This window comes from Phyllostomus hastatus, unplaced genomic scaffold, assembly GCF_019186645.2.
Source record: "Phyllostomus hastatus isolate PE091 unplaced genomic scaffold, TTU_PhHast_1.1 phas_contig_58, whole genome shotgun sequence".
Classification (NCBI taxonomy): Eukaryota; Metazoa; Chordata; class Mammalia; order Chiroptera; family Phyllostomidae; genus Phyllostomus; species Phyllostomus hastatus.
In genome coordinates this window covers 20,726,478-20,740,574 of record NW_025333916.1, presented here as the reverse complement: position 1 = coordinate 20,740,574, position 14,097 = coordinate 20,726,478, and the positions used below count along the sequence as shown (strand labels likewise).

The following is a 14,097-nucleotide window of genomic DNA, read 5'->3' as shown; positions in this document are numbered from 1 at the left end:
TTTAGAGGACTTATTTAATTGAATGTTATCATTTAGACATTTATTTTTTATTTAGTCTTTTTGTATTTATCATTTAGTCCCCTTATATTCCCTTCATTTAGACATATTTAATAATAATTCAAAATAAAATTTAAAATATTTAGTTGATCTTTTAGCCAATAGAAATGGTTTCCTTCCTTTTTCCACTCTTTTCCTTCCTCAGTGCTTTTACTCCTATTTTCTTTGCCCAAAATTTTTTTCACATCTTTTTCTTACCTGTTTTATCTAATATCCAACTCACTTTTTTCTTTTTATTATAATTTTCCTTTGGGGCATTTTTAGAAAATGCAGCAAAGCAACAAAGAATAAACACCTATAATCTTACTACTTATAGGGTCAGAATATAAGGAAGCACCTGGGAGAATATATTTGTAACACAATAACTGGGGAAAAAACAGAGTGTATAATCCAGAATATGTAAATGACTTCAGTGAATCAGTGAGAAAAAGACAGCCAATAGAAATTTGGATAAAATACTTTAAATGGTGCTTGACATAAAAAAAAAATCTAAATGGCCAAGAAACATGCAAACCATTTTCAGGCATTTTAGTAACAGGGAGATGAAAAGTAAGAACACAAAGATGTGTCATTACATCCTTACCAGAGTTGCAACAATGAAAAGGTCCATTAAAAATTAAGTTCTGGTGAAGACGTGGAGCAATGTGAACTCTTACTTTGAAAACAATCACTTTGGAAAACACTATGCCCTTCTTTAGTAAGTGTGAAGGTGTGCACACTCAGTAACCCAGCAACTACACTTCTAAATATACACCTTTGCTGGTTATTTTCTGTTTGCCCTCCAGATCATTCTTCTGCCTTATATTCAGCAAGGTGCTGTGGCGGGGGTGGGGGCGGGGGGGGGGGCGGTGGGGCACTGCAGAAGATTTGGGAAGGAAGAAAGATGAAGTTGGGTATTTAAGCCTTCATGTACCTTTTTGTTAAGTCCCTTAACCGAAGGTCACAACTTCTTGTACGTGGCCACAGTGACACTGCATTCTCTGCTGTCTCTCCAAGTTGTGATAGTCCTTTCCTTCCCTCACCTCTTCAGCTAGGAGTGGCAACAGAACCTTGCCCTCGTTAGCCCTGGGGTGCTACACTATCCTTTATGATTTTCCCTTACCCTGCCCGCACCTATGTAGATGGTCCCTTTCTTAAACTCATCTCAAATTACAATTTTTTCCTGCCAGAACCCTAACAAATACATTGTCCTGTGGAAACTATGGAACATGTTTCCTAGGCAGCACATACAAGATTGTTCATGGCAGCACTGTAAGAACCAAGAATGGGAAATAAACCAAACATTCAGCAATGGAGGAATGGTTAAATTCTATCATTGTATATTCAAACAAAAATTCTACCCAGTGGTGAAAATCAAGGATATAGCTCATCAGAATGTGCACCAATATCACAAAGATAGGGAGCAAAAGAAGCAAGTCGTAGAAGGATGCAATCAGAATGATTCCATATTTATATAAAGTTCAAGCAGTTAAAGCTATACTATGCTGTTTTACAGGTGTATTCATATGAGATCGAATTATAAACACAAGCAAGTGTGTTAGTTGTCCCAATAATTAAAATAATGATTCCTTCTGAGGAGCGGGAGGGGCATGTGATCAGGGAATGGCACACGGAGCTTCTGGGATGCTGACAGCGTTCTGTTTCTAATCATGAGTGGTAATTGCATGTATATTCACCTTAAGCTGTACAAATATATTTTATACACTCTTGTTCATATGTGACCTGTATCACAACAAAAAGTGAAGAGAAAAAAATGGCAGAAACTGCTTTGCTTGGTAAGATATTTTGTCCGTCTCTGTAATGTACTAGTGTTAATAGAGAAAAAAGTACATTTTGCTTTTCTAGGACTTTGCTGAACACAGCAAAAGAGAGCCATCATTTTGAGTTTTTCTCCTAGTACTTCCCCTAATGCTACAGCTTCAATCAGCATTTGGTCTGCTTTTCAAAGGACAGCCGTTGACAACTTGACCAAATACTTTGTCACTGCCAAATAAGTCACCAACGTTTTAGCCAGTGATGTTTGTGTCCCCACTCCCCAAAATTCTCCCTCAAATACCGAGTCAATCCTATATATTAGGTTTTGTTATTCGCAGCACCCTACTTTCTGTATGAGTTTAGAATTTCACTTCAGCTGTGCATTACAAAGACCCAAATCAGAGTCTTTTTTAAAAAAATTGGATCTACTTTGCATTTGAAATATGAATTTCATTGCTTAGCATTGGCTCAGTAGTTCAGAGATGAGCTCAAAGTCTCTGACTTTCTCAGCCTCACAGTCAGTTTGTGGTTACAAGATGGGCTCTTCCACACCCAGCCTTACACGTGTGTTCCAGATAGGAAGACAAGAAAGTGGAAATGAAAAAAGGGCAACAAGTTTGTCCCACTTTAAGGAGCTTTCCTGGAAGCCCCACATAATTTCCACTTATATCTCAAACTGTCATAGGGCAACTGATAAGGCTTCCCCATATTATAGGGAACTTGCAAATGCAGTTTTTAGTTGGGCATGTTGCTACCCCAAATAGAACCAGGTTCTGTTAATAATTCTAAAGAATTTTCTTATTGAAAACTATATAAATTATCACATTTAATGGTGAAATTTTAGAAGCATTTCTTAGGAATAACACAAGGGTGCCCTCCATTACTTTGTTGGAGATCCTAGTCAATTTAATAAATAATATAAATGAAAACTGGAAACAAATAAATAAAAATAAAACTTTATTGTCAGATGGTGTGTTTGTCTACATTCTTTAAAATCTACGTTTAATTAAAGTTCAACAAGGTTATGACTACAAGATCAATACACAAAAGAAGTAGCATCCCTGTACCATTGTAATAACCAATTAGGACATATAATAAAAATAATCTCCTATGTAACAACAAGGTACAAGGTACTTAAAGAGCAGGTGGGGAATCTATCAAAAAATGTGTAATAACTTGGGAACTACAAAATATTACTGAAAGATGAACTTGTACATCTGAGTAAATGAGAAGTGTAACCCTGTACATGATAGGAAGGATAGGAAGGATGACTACCTTAAAACTATTCTCAAATTATTCTATAAGTTCAGTAGAATTCAAAACAAAATACCTCATGGTTTTTCTGGGAAGTTGTTAAGTAGGCCCTAAATGGTATATGGAAGAGCAAAGGCCCAAGAATAAGAAGGTAGAAGGACAGGCCTTGTTACACGTCAAGATTTATTATAAAGTTGTAGTAATACAGCATATTAACAGAGTGGTATTGACATAGGTGTGGACATTGTAGATGACTCACTACAAAAAAGTATTGACTATTAAATAAATGATGCATGCATGATTGGTTATCCACAGATTTTTTAAAAATGTGATCTCTACTACTATGTGATGAGCCTCCAGGACTACCCTCAGGCTAAATATGTTGTTAGAATTATTTGCAGGACTCAAAAAAGCTGTTATACTCGTAGTTACAGTTTGTTGCAGTGAAAGAATACATATTAAAATCAGCAAAGGGAAAGAGGTAAATGGGCAAAGTCCAGGAGGGACCAGGCACAATGCAGGCAGCAAAGTACTGCCAACCAGGGAACCTCACCCAACCCACTCAGCCGTCTATTGTTGAGTTCTGTCTACCTTTGTAGGGCCTCTTGAAAACATTTCTTTCCATTCTTTTTTCAAGCCCTTACTAGTTGCCTAAACTATGGCCTTCCAACTGATTTCTCAGCTTTCCCTGTCTAAACTGTTTTGTGCATTTTTTTTTTGCAGATTAGCCATAAATAGCACTTTCATAATGTCACTCTTATGTTAGAAACAAAACAAATAAAAGATTTCAAAGCTCTCAGCTCTCTCCAGGATCAGTAGCGGGTGAGAAAAGGGGAGCTGATTTTCAGTGAATGATGATTCCTGTGGTGTAAATACCATAACAGATTTTAAGCTGTGGACATGATGTCAACCAGTTCTCAAAAAATTCCCGAGAACTCAGCAGCCAGCTCTTGCAAGCCATTACAAGCCATTACGTATCGCTGTCCATGATGTACACCAAACACTGGGCTTGGCATTCAAGGCCAATCAAATCCTACTGCATAGCTTGTGGTTTCCTGAATAGATGATGCTATTTCTTCCTTCTGGAGTCCTGCTCAGTTGCTCCCTCTGCCCACAATGTGCTTCCTGAATGCCCCTTTGGCCTCTCCCACTGTATACAACTATTCTTTCAGCTCATCCCAAGGGCCACCTTCAGGAAAGGATCCCTGTCCTCTGGAAAGACTGATCAGACACTCCTTCATGGTCTTGTCTCTCTATAAAGACCCTGAAATATTCTTTGCTGTAGCTTTGCTATATGTGCCCAAAGAGTGGTGTCTATTGCTATATTATTATTTTTGCCCTGGGAAGACGGGGTTGTGGCTGATGTAGGTGGCTCCACTCAAGCCGGGCCCTAAGGGATGGGCACTCCAGAAAGAGGGAATTGCATTTCTTTTATTTAGATAATGGTTTACTTTATAAATATTTTATTATTTGTCCTTTTGGGGGGCTTAGAAATATTTAGAAGAAGTCTCAAAATATGACAGTTAACCTAGAGCTTTAAAGTGAGTTTTGAGGAAATAGTCCATTTTGAAAACAATACCTGGTGCCTGGTGCTGATTTCTTTTTTTTTTTAAGTAATGCTCCATTTAACAGCAGTAATATGTTTAAACATACCTGCCAGGATTTTGATGAACCTCACAGAGAGGTGGAGTTTATTTCCCTGGAGCACAAATTTTTCTTTTGCTGTGCAATTGAAGGATAATCACTTTTCTTTGAAATATACAAATGGATTGATTAACAGTTCAAGAAAAACTCAGATGGTAGGGTGAGAATTGGAAATATGATTCCATTTATTAAGCTAACCTCAATATTGAACTACCCACCTTACAAGTGTGCGCTCATTTATGACACTATCTCCTTGTTGCTTGCTGTTCACACAAGTCTCAGGGAGACAAGATAATTGAGAGGCAGGTGTTGCTAAACCTTTCCTTCCGACTGCAATCTCTTAAACTTATTATAATTTCAAACTCATACATACATACGTATACATAGATGAACATACACTACACACACATACAAACACAACCTCTGCTAAACCCGTATCTGCTATTGAATTCTGTCTATTCTGGTGGGGCCTCTTGAAAAGATCTACTACTTTTCATTCCTTTTGTCAAGCCTTTATATCAGGTGCTTAATCTCTGGCCTTCCAATTCATTTCCCAGCTTTCATCAGTTTCTTTCCCTTCTTGACCGCCTTGTGCATTTTATAGACCGTGCTTCCCTAATAGCACTTTTTTGTACTCGTGTGCGCGCGTGTACACATAAAAAAGGTACGTCAGTTCTAGGATCAAATCTAGTTTTATTATGAGGTCTCTCAAAATTTTTCCCCTGCTAGAATATGCAAAACTTCCCACAGGTTTATTTTATTTTGTTGTAGTCCATTGTATGCACTGTGGAATCAGGGCAGGGATCCTGGTCGACCTTCCACATTCTGCTCTTGCGCGTGATCAGAAATTTTAGCAAGGCACAAGACTGGCCAGAATAGATTGCTGTATTTCCTAAGTTCTTTATTTTATAATCCACCAAGAAAGCAATAATACCCGTAAGTTACAACTGCATTAAAATGGGACACCAAGGTTTACACCTTCGGGGAAGAAATTGAGAGTGTCACTTTATTTAAAAGAAAATTCTGTAAGCCCATGTGGAAGTGGTTTCATGTTGAAGTTGCAGCAGTATTGGTTCTAAGTCCAACCCCCATAGCTCTCAAAGCCGTTCGAGGAGCCGCTGGGGTGGGAGCTGGGCGTCTCCTCAGCATGTTTTACCGCAGGTAAAACCCAGCCCTGCCACGCCGCCACACCTGAGGGCGGGGCTCTTGGCCGGCCGGCGCGCGCTGCCCCGGGAACCGAGGGGCTCAGAGCGACCCGCACCACCGAGCCCGAGGGCTGCGGGGGCGGACATGGACCCCACGCGGCACTCCCCGGGTCGCGGGGCGGCGCTGAAGGCGCTGCTGCTCGCCGTTGCCGCGACCGCGAAGGGGGCTCGGCCAGACGGGAGAGACCGGTCCGGCGTCCCTAAGCAGGACGGCCCTCCCGAGGCGGCGGCGGCCGTGGCCGGACACGAGCTGCGTGAGTCCCTGGACAGCGCGTGGAGAACCTGTCGGGGCGGGGCGGGGCGGGGCGGGGCGGGGCGGGGCGGGGCCGGGCCGGCGGAGGGGATGCGGGCGGAAGCGCTCTAGGCGTGGCCGGGCCCCGCACCCACCCTCAGTGCGAGTCGCTCCACTACGGAATCCACCCCCACCCACGCCTGGGGCCAGGTTTCCCGGGTGATTTTACTTCTGGTTAAACCTGCCCTGTGGGATGGAAGGAAAGTGTTACTCTTCCCACATGAGGAAGATTAAACCTTTTTACAAATAGGAGTTTAATATCTCAGATCCCATCTCAAACAGGAGCTCGTGTCTCAAACCCTGACTCACGTACTGATTTATTGTATGACTTTCAGTAAGTCAGTTAATTTTTCTGTACTTACATTTCTAAAGCATGGAATGGGTCAACTATGCCTTAGGAATACATTTATAATATAAATCTGCCTCAGTTTATATTATAAACCGATTTTTGGAACGTTCCTCGATGTTTGGAAGAGTTTCCAAACCTCGAGAATGTTCCGCTGTGGTCCATTGATGTCTTTTTTCCTATTTGTTTTCCCGTTGACTTTCCCGAGTTCTTTGTATATTCTGAATATAGTTCATTTACCAGATGTGTGACTTGCCGATATATTCCTTCAGCTTGTCTTTCTATTAATAGTGCTTTTCGCTGAGCAAAGATTTAACTTTTGATGAAGTCCAGTTTATCTGTTGTTGTCATGTCTGAGAACTGTTTGCCTAACCCCAGCTGGTGAAATTTTCCTCCTGTGTTTTCTCCTGTGTTTTCCATTTACATCTAATATCCATTTTCAGTTAATTTTTGTATGAGTGTGAAGTTTACATCAAGATTCAGTTTTTTTTCCATTTGAATGTCCAGGTATTCAAATACATTTTATTGAAATAATTATCCTTTCCCCATTGTCAAGGTCTTCAAACCTATGTCAAAAATCAGTAAGCCAGCCCTGGCCAGGTAACTCAGTTGGTTGGAACATCCTCCTATACTGCAAAAGGCTGTAGGTTTGATTCCTGGTAGAGCATATACCTAGGCTGCAGGTTCCATCCTTGGCCAGGGTGCGTGCCAGGGGGGCAAACTAATTGATGTTTTTTCTCTCTCTCCCTTTTCTCTCTCAAATCAGTAAACATATCCTCTGGTGAGGATTAAAATTAAAAAAAAAAAAAAAGGGGGGCCAGGCCCTAGCCAGGTAGTTCAGTTGGTTAGAGTGTTGTCCTGATATCCCCAGGTCACAGGTTCAATCCCTGGTCAGGGCACATACAAGAATCAACCAATGAATGCATAAATAAGTGAAACAACAAATCGTTTCTCTCCCTCTCTCACCTTTCCTCTCTCTCTCTCAAGTCAATAAATTTTTAAAAAAGACATGAGCAAGTGGTTTCACTTTTTCCCCCAAGTCTCAGTTCCTTATCTGTGAGATGGGAGTGCTAATGCCTACTCCATTAGGTTGTCATTTTATAAAAACTCTAGGGTGCTCCAATATTTGGAGATCAAGCAGAGAAGAGCCAGTAAAAGAGACTTGGAAGCAATCGGTGGTCTAACAGAAGCTTGGAGAAGAACATGTTACAAGGGAAGTGTCATCCTGTGTGTCAAATCTGCCATCAGTTCAGTGCACATGACAGAGGGGTGATGAGTGTATTTTAACAAATCTCGATCTTGACCTGACAAGAGCAATTTCAGTCGAGTGATGAGAACAATGTCTAATTAACATGAGTTGAGATAAGACTGTGAGATGAGGAAGTAGAATCAGAAATTATAGAACACTTACAAGTTTGGGGGTAACAGAAGATTGAGAAATGGAGTGGCAGTTGGAAAGCAATGTGAAGTTAAGAGATAGGTTTTTGTTTTTTGTTTTTTTTACACTGAAGGTATAACATTGCTGCTGACTGTTTTGAGGTGTATGATTAAATGATGCAGAGGAGCAAGAAGATAATTTCTAGGAAACTAATACATGAAATAATTGACAAGAAGGGACATGATCCAGAGCCCAAGTAGAGGGGCTAGCCTTGGTTAGGCACAGGGATTTTCATTGACTGTAACAGTAATACAAGCAGAGGGTGTAGTATAAATGTATATTCATGGGTAGACGTACTGGTGAGAAGATGTAGGAAGTCCTATCTGATTGCTTATACTTTCCCCATGCACTAATATAAACTGAGAATTAAGTGATGGTAATGGTGGCCAATAAGGTTAATTAGTAGATTAGGATATTTGAAGAGAAAGAAAAAGGCATGAAATTTTGGAGAATGGAAGCCTAGGGAAATGTGGTAGGATTGCTGTACTGAGGTCCTACTTGAGAGTAATGGGTAAAAATGTAGGAGTATGTTTGTTATCTGTTGCTCATTAGTATGTGTGTCAGTCAGGATAGACTAGCTTTCTCTGCAGTAACAAATAACCCCTAAACCTGAGTAAAGGTCTATTTCTCGCACATACAACACTTCTTACATGGGCTGGGAGGGTGTATCTGCTCTACCTAGACTCTCAGGACCCCACATGTCAACAACTGTAAAAGGTCTGAGATTTTACTCTACGTGCAAGCTAACAAGTTAGCCTACCATGGTATTGTAGATGCTGGCAGAAAACTCTTCTGGATACAAAGGATTTTATTACTATGGATGTGATTTCAAAGATAGACTATGGGATCTAAACTGGGTAAGGAGGGAAGTAAGGACATAAGGGATGAATATAAAATGATGGGAGAACAGTAGATTGGAGGACTTGATGAGGTTGCAGAATTTTTGCACTGGGGGAACTCGAGCTGAATGGATGAGGTGGTGTTCAGAGAATGGGATTCTTGAAGATGTCAGAGATAGTGTAGTTTTTTTAGGGTGATCAGGTCAAGAATATGACCATGAAATTGGATGGCTGAGGTCAGATGGATTATTAGAGGCAGGGGAGGCAGGGAACTGAGAAACTAAGGTGCTGGATTACTCGTCTCTGTGGACATTGAAGTCACAGAGTGGTAATAGTAGGAGAGGTAGAAAAGAAATGAGGAATTTAGGACAGAAAGAATGAAGATGCCCCCTGGTCATCTGGGTAACCTTTACCTGGACTTCATGGTATTCTGAAGAGTCTTTGGCAGATACTAAGGAAAGTACTTGGGAACATATCTACAAAACCTCTCTTAGGGTCCTTTCTTTTTGGAGATGGTCTATTGTTGATTCTCATTGTTCCAATTCTGACTTTATCCTCCAGTGTAGAGGTTTTCCCCTGTGAACCCTCTATCTCCCCTACATGACGGTAAATAAATGAATCCCAATCTTCTTTATGCTAGGTAATGAAACCTACCATCTGAATGTGTGTATGTGTGTGATATATAATATTTATAGTAATTGTGAATCTACTTTTATCTCCTTCCATATAAATGAGAATAAAAAATGTTCATCCCTTTTAGGCTTTGTATATATTTATGTGATGTGCTGCATTTTAAAGTTTTGTTCCAGCAGGACTGGCATCTGCACAGGGCTCTGCAGACAACAATTTTATCTCTGTATGGAGCATTTGGGCTCCTCCCTGTCTAATCTTATACAAACATTTTATAAACAACATCCCCTGGGAAGTCTTTGGCCACCCTATAACTTCCTGGAGCCAGAGACTACATTACCGACTTCAGGGTGGTCCCTGGGAATAATGTTTTGTTTGGGACCAGGAATATTTTTAAGTATGTGAAAACACTTGTAGAGTGAGGAGAAAGTGGAATCTTAACAACACAGCTTATAAAATATCGAAGCAGAGTTCCCTTGTTCAGAATGGCAAAATGAGAAAGGCTCGAGGTTGTTGATTCAAGTTTTTAAAGTTAAAAGGTTTACCAAAAGTGATGTTTGCTTTTTCTTCATTCCCTATAAAGTTCCTCAGTCATGCTTGCTTGCTTGCTCTCTTTCAGTATTGCCAAATGAGAGAAGCTTCCAGAATGCTGCTAAAAGCAATAATTTGGATCTTATGGAGAAGCTGTTTGAAAAGAAGGTTAACATTAATGCTGTGAACAATGTGAGTGGAAGTCACAGATGTGACAGTGACTGCTCTAAGGGTGGTTTGGGTTTACACAGGTCAACCAAATATAATAAAAATAAAAATAAAAATGATTGTGCTGGATGAGGTAAGGGAGATCTCTTTTGTTGGTAATTTGAGTGTTTATGCTAAAGGTGAAATCAAGCATTGGAATAGGCTCCTAGTGTTTTAATTCATCTTAACAGAGGGGAAGTGCACGGGGTCTTTAGGCACATCTGTGTAAAGTCTGTGGGTGGGCAGTAAAGCCAGCTGTCAAGGTTATGGGCCTGGACTCAGTCCTAGTTTATTGCCTGTGGATGACTTTGGCTCCTACATTCTGGGAAGGCAGAACATCTTTTGCTACACAATCTAGGTTGTTTTCTCTCCAGTTATGTCCTTTGTGGTTGGCTCTTCCAAATTTAAAATCTAAAGGAGAATATGTGTTTTCATTCTACCGCTTTTGAAAATGCATCTGCATGTTGGGCAATCGGGCCCTTTCGGAAACCTGGCTCTTAGTCGTTTTTCAAGTGCTCCACTTGGCAGGAGAAGCCCACTGCTAGACTATGAATTTCCCATGGCTTGGTTTTGTGGGGATTTCCTGACAGCCCCTCAAAGCAGAGCTCATTAAAATGAACTGGTTGGGGTTGTGTCAGTTGTTTAGAACAATTTGTGGAGTGGTTCAAGATTGGGGTTGCAGAGGTGGATGTAATGCTAAATTAAACAGAAGTTTTAGGGCCCCTGCTTATATAACCCTCTTCCAAGACCCTTGAAGGGTTCTGGGACTATGTTCCCATAGTTATATGACTTTGTAAAATCTGAAAAAGTGAGAAATTTTAACAACAATCTGTCAAGTTCTCTGACTCTGGTGTTAAAGAGGGCTCCCTAAAGAGTATAAACTTCAAGTTCCAAGAAGCCTTAATCTGTCCCAGGCGATGAGGTCATAGAAACTGAAGTCTCGCATCATATGCAGTAGAAGGATGTTTAGCAGTTGTTCGTGTGTGTATTTGAAGAAGTATGTGTTTATGCATATGTGGGAATTTATGTGTCTGTATATTATATGCATGTGTGTGCAGTGTATCTGATGTGTTATGGGTGTGTATAGTATTCATTGTCTATAGACATCCTAGAAAGAGTAGAAAAATAGCAAATTTTGCAGCATAAAAATTTTAGTAACAAAAAAAGAAAAACGTCAAGGAATCAAGGAAGAAAGGAAGAGAGAAGTAAAAACTAAGCAAGGACTTTTCAAGCTATTATTTAGATTGATGGTTGAATAAATAAAGCAATAATCATTTTTCCAAGTGGCAGGAAATAGATTCTTCAGTATACTTTTATAACCATTTAAATTTTTCACATGCAAGTTCTTGATATTTTAAACCATATTTTTATATTAAAGTACTTGGAGATACAGTACAACCTAGACCACTTTAACTTACGTTCAGTATGGCAAGTTATCATAAACTACTGATGAATTATGTTATTCTTTCTAATGGCATCTCTTTTAGGCCTGTTTACAGCAAATTACTGACATGGTTACCTGTAATGTTCCTTAAAATCTGTAGTGATAGAGATGAAAAAAATGTAGGTGATTTTATTGAATTATCTTGGATGTTGCTTTGGCTTGCATTTTTATTCAAAATAAAGTTAATGGAGAATCGTATAAGCCCAAATTTGACATACTAGAACATAGCTCTAGATTGCAGACAACGTCAAGAATAACTAATGTTTTGTCAAACTTAGTTTTTCACCAGTTTAGCTACCAAGGAAGTCAAATATTTAATTTAAACATTTCTCATATTTTTGCAATAAATTATTTATGTGAAACAGAGGATGGTAAATCCATGCCCAGGCACCTTCTTTGGAAGGAAAAACAGTGTCTAGATTATGGGAAATACGACATGAATTTTACTTATAAGCAAAACATCCATCATTTGGAATGCAGTAGACTGTCTCTGGACGTCTCTAGAGCACCTGGTGGCTTTCCTTTGAAGCAAAAGATATTCATAGCTTTCTTTTTCTGTGTCTGTTTCATTCTCCTGTCATCTTCCCTTCCTGTCAGAAGAAATTTGTTTGCTTCAGTAAAATTTGCAGTCCAAAAACTTGCAGAAGAAAAAACTGTATATGTATTAAAAATGTAGGAAAATTTTTATTATAACATTATCAATATATTCTAACCAGAAAATATTTACCATATTTTTTGGACTATAAGATGCACCTTTTCTCCCCTCCTCCCAAATTTGGGAGAAACAATGGTTGCTAATGCTGCTGAGTTCTGTTTACATTTACATTGGTGAAATATTATGTTATTTATGTTATTAAATATTTTACCACATTTTTGGCTTCAAAAATTTTTTGCCTACTTTTCTCCTCTAAAACCTAGGTGTGTCTTTTGATCCGAAAAATATAGTACCATTATTAATTATTGTATATGGGGAAAAATACGACTTTTGTTCCCTAATTGAGATCCATTATATCATTATAAGCAATGTTAGGTTGTGCAGTGGATGTCAGCTTGGGGCACAGCCTTTGGTGGATTGCCAAATTCTCTGATATTATCTAGTAATAAATGAAGGCAAGATTATGCTAGACGCAATTCTCACTACTTTCAAAGACAAGAATAAAGAGTGGATAAATAATAAAAAGTATAAGCACCGGATAGAAAATTGTGATCATTCAAGAAATGGGAATCTTAAAAAGGCTAAATAACAATCAGGTGATTGAAAACACAAATTCTGTTTCCTCAGATGAACCGCACAGCCCTGCACTTTGCAGTGGGGGCAAGTCATTTATCTGCAGTGGATTTCTTGCTTAATCACAAGGCCAGGGTGGACGTTGCTGATAAGGTAAGGTCTTCCTCGTTTGGTAAAATGGATTGGAACAGGACGAATGTTTGGGGAAGTCTGGTCACTTGGGTCACCTTTTCTTCACATATACACAAAATATTTCGATTGGAACTAGTCATTTCAGAAATGTCTCTTTGAGAATATATGTGTTGTGTGCTCTTTGTTTTTTGGTGACTAAATTCTTTACCCATTACCTATAGGACTTGGGCTTTTACTTATTTCTCCATGTTGACCTTATTGTCAGTGGCATACATTTATAAGAGTGAGATGGTTGCCCAGAATATAACTTGGGGCAATGGAAGACAGAAGCTAACTGGCCTCAGGGACTTTGTCCTGTGAATTCTGATAAATAAAGAAACTTTTTAAATACATAGTATATACTAAGCACCAGTCTTGGGACTTTAACATTTAGCCCCTCAACCTTGAAAGAGAATTAATACCCAAGTTACAGATGAGGACCCTGAGACACAGAGAGGTTAAATATCTTGCCCCAAAATTACATCTAAGAAAGGGTAGAAGCAGGATTTGAACCTGGTTTAATTGATTTATGGTCCCTGATTCCAGGGACCATATCATTAGCCACACATCAGCCTACATCCTGAGGATTTTCCACCTACTTTTTAAAATACTTTACTATGGCACAAGGAAACAACTTGGGCTGGAGAAATCCAACATCATGCTTATCATCTCTAGTTGCAGAAAGAGATGATAGCCTTGGTTTTTAGTTGATTCAATGGACCATGGTTCTTAAAGATAAACCATTCAGCAGATTCCCACAGAGCTATTCTGTTTCCTCTCTGAAATGGCTCTTTGGAGGGTAAGACTCAGCATTACTCTACCTTCATGTCTTACAGGGCTTGGATTTAGTATGTGCTTAGTTAAGTCTTTGGAAAATAAATGAATAAGTCAGTTCAAACCAATTGGTCATTTTGTTAGTTTTGTCAACATATAGATGTGGTCTAGACTTGATAATGATGAGAATTTCTCTGTTTCACAAGTAGAGTACACCCCGCTCTGTCATAATTAGTGCTCTAGTATTGGTGGGCAAGTAGATTGATCCATAACAGAATCAGA

The 14,097-nt window shown here is 39.3% G+C and overlaps 1 protein-coding gene across 1 annotated transcript in view; it reads left to right on the top strand.

The window, feature by feature from the left end:
• The first annotated feature begins 5,913 nt into the window (after positions 1-5,913).
• The window catches only part of ANKDD1B (ankyrin repeat and death domain containing 1B), a 52,102-nt gene continuing 43,918 nt past the window's right edge, over positions 5,914-14,097 (top strand). Inside the window, exons 1-3 of the mRNA XM_045848230.1 lie at positions 5,914-6,169; positions 10,080-10,183; positions 12,925-13,023. Of these exons, the coding sequence (XP_045704186.1) occupies positions 6,001-6,169; positions 10,080-10,183; positions 12,925-13,023 (372 nt within the window). The 5' untranslated portion in view covers positions 5,914-6,000. The remainder of the gene's footprint in view (positions 6,170-10,079; positions 10,184-12,924; positions 13,024-14,097) is intronic.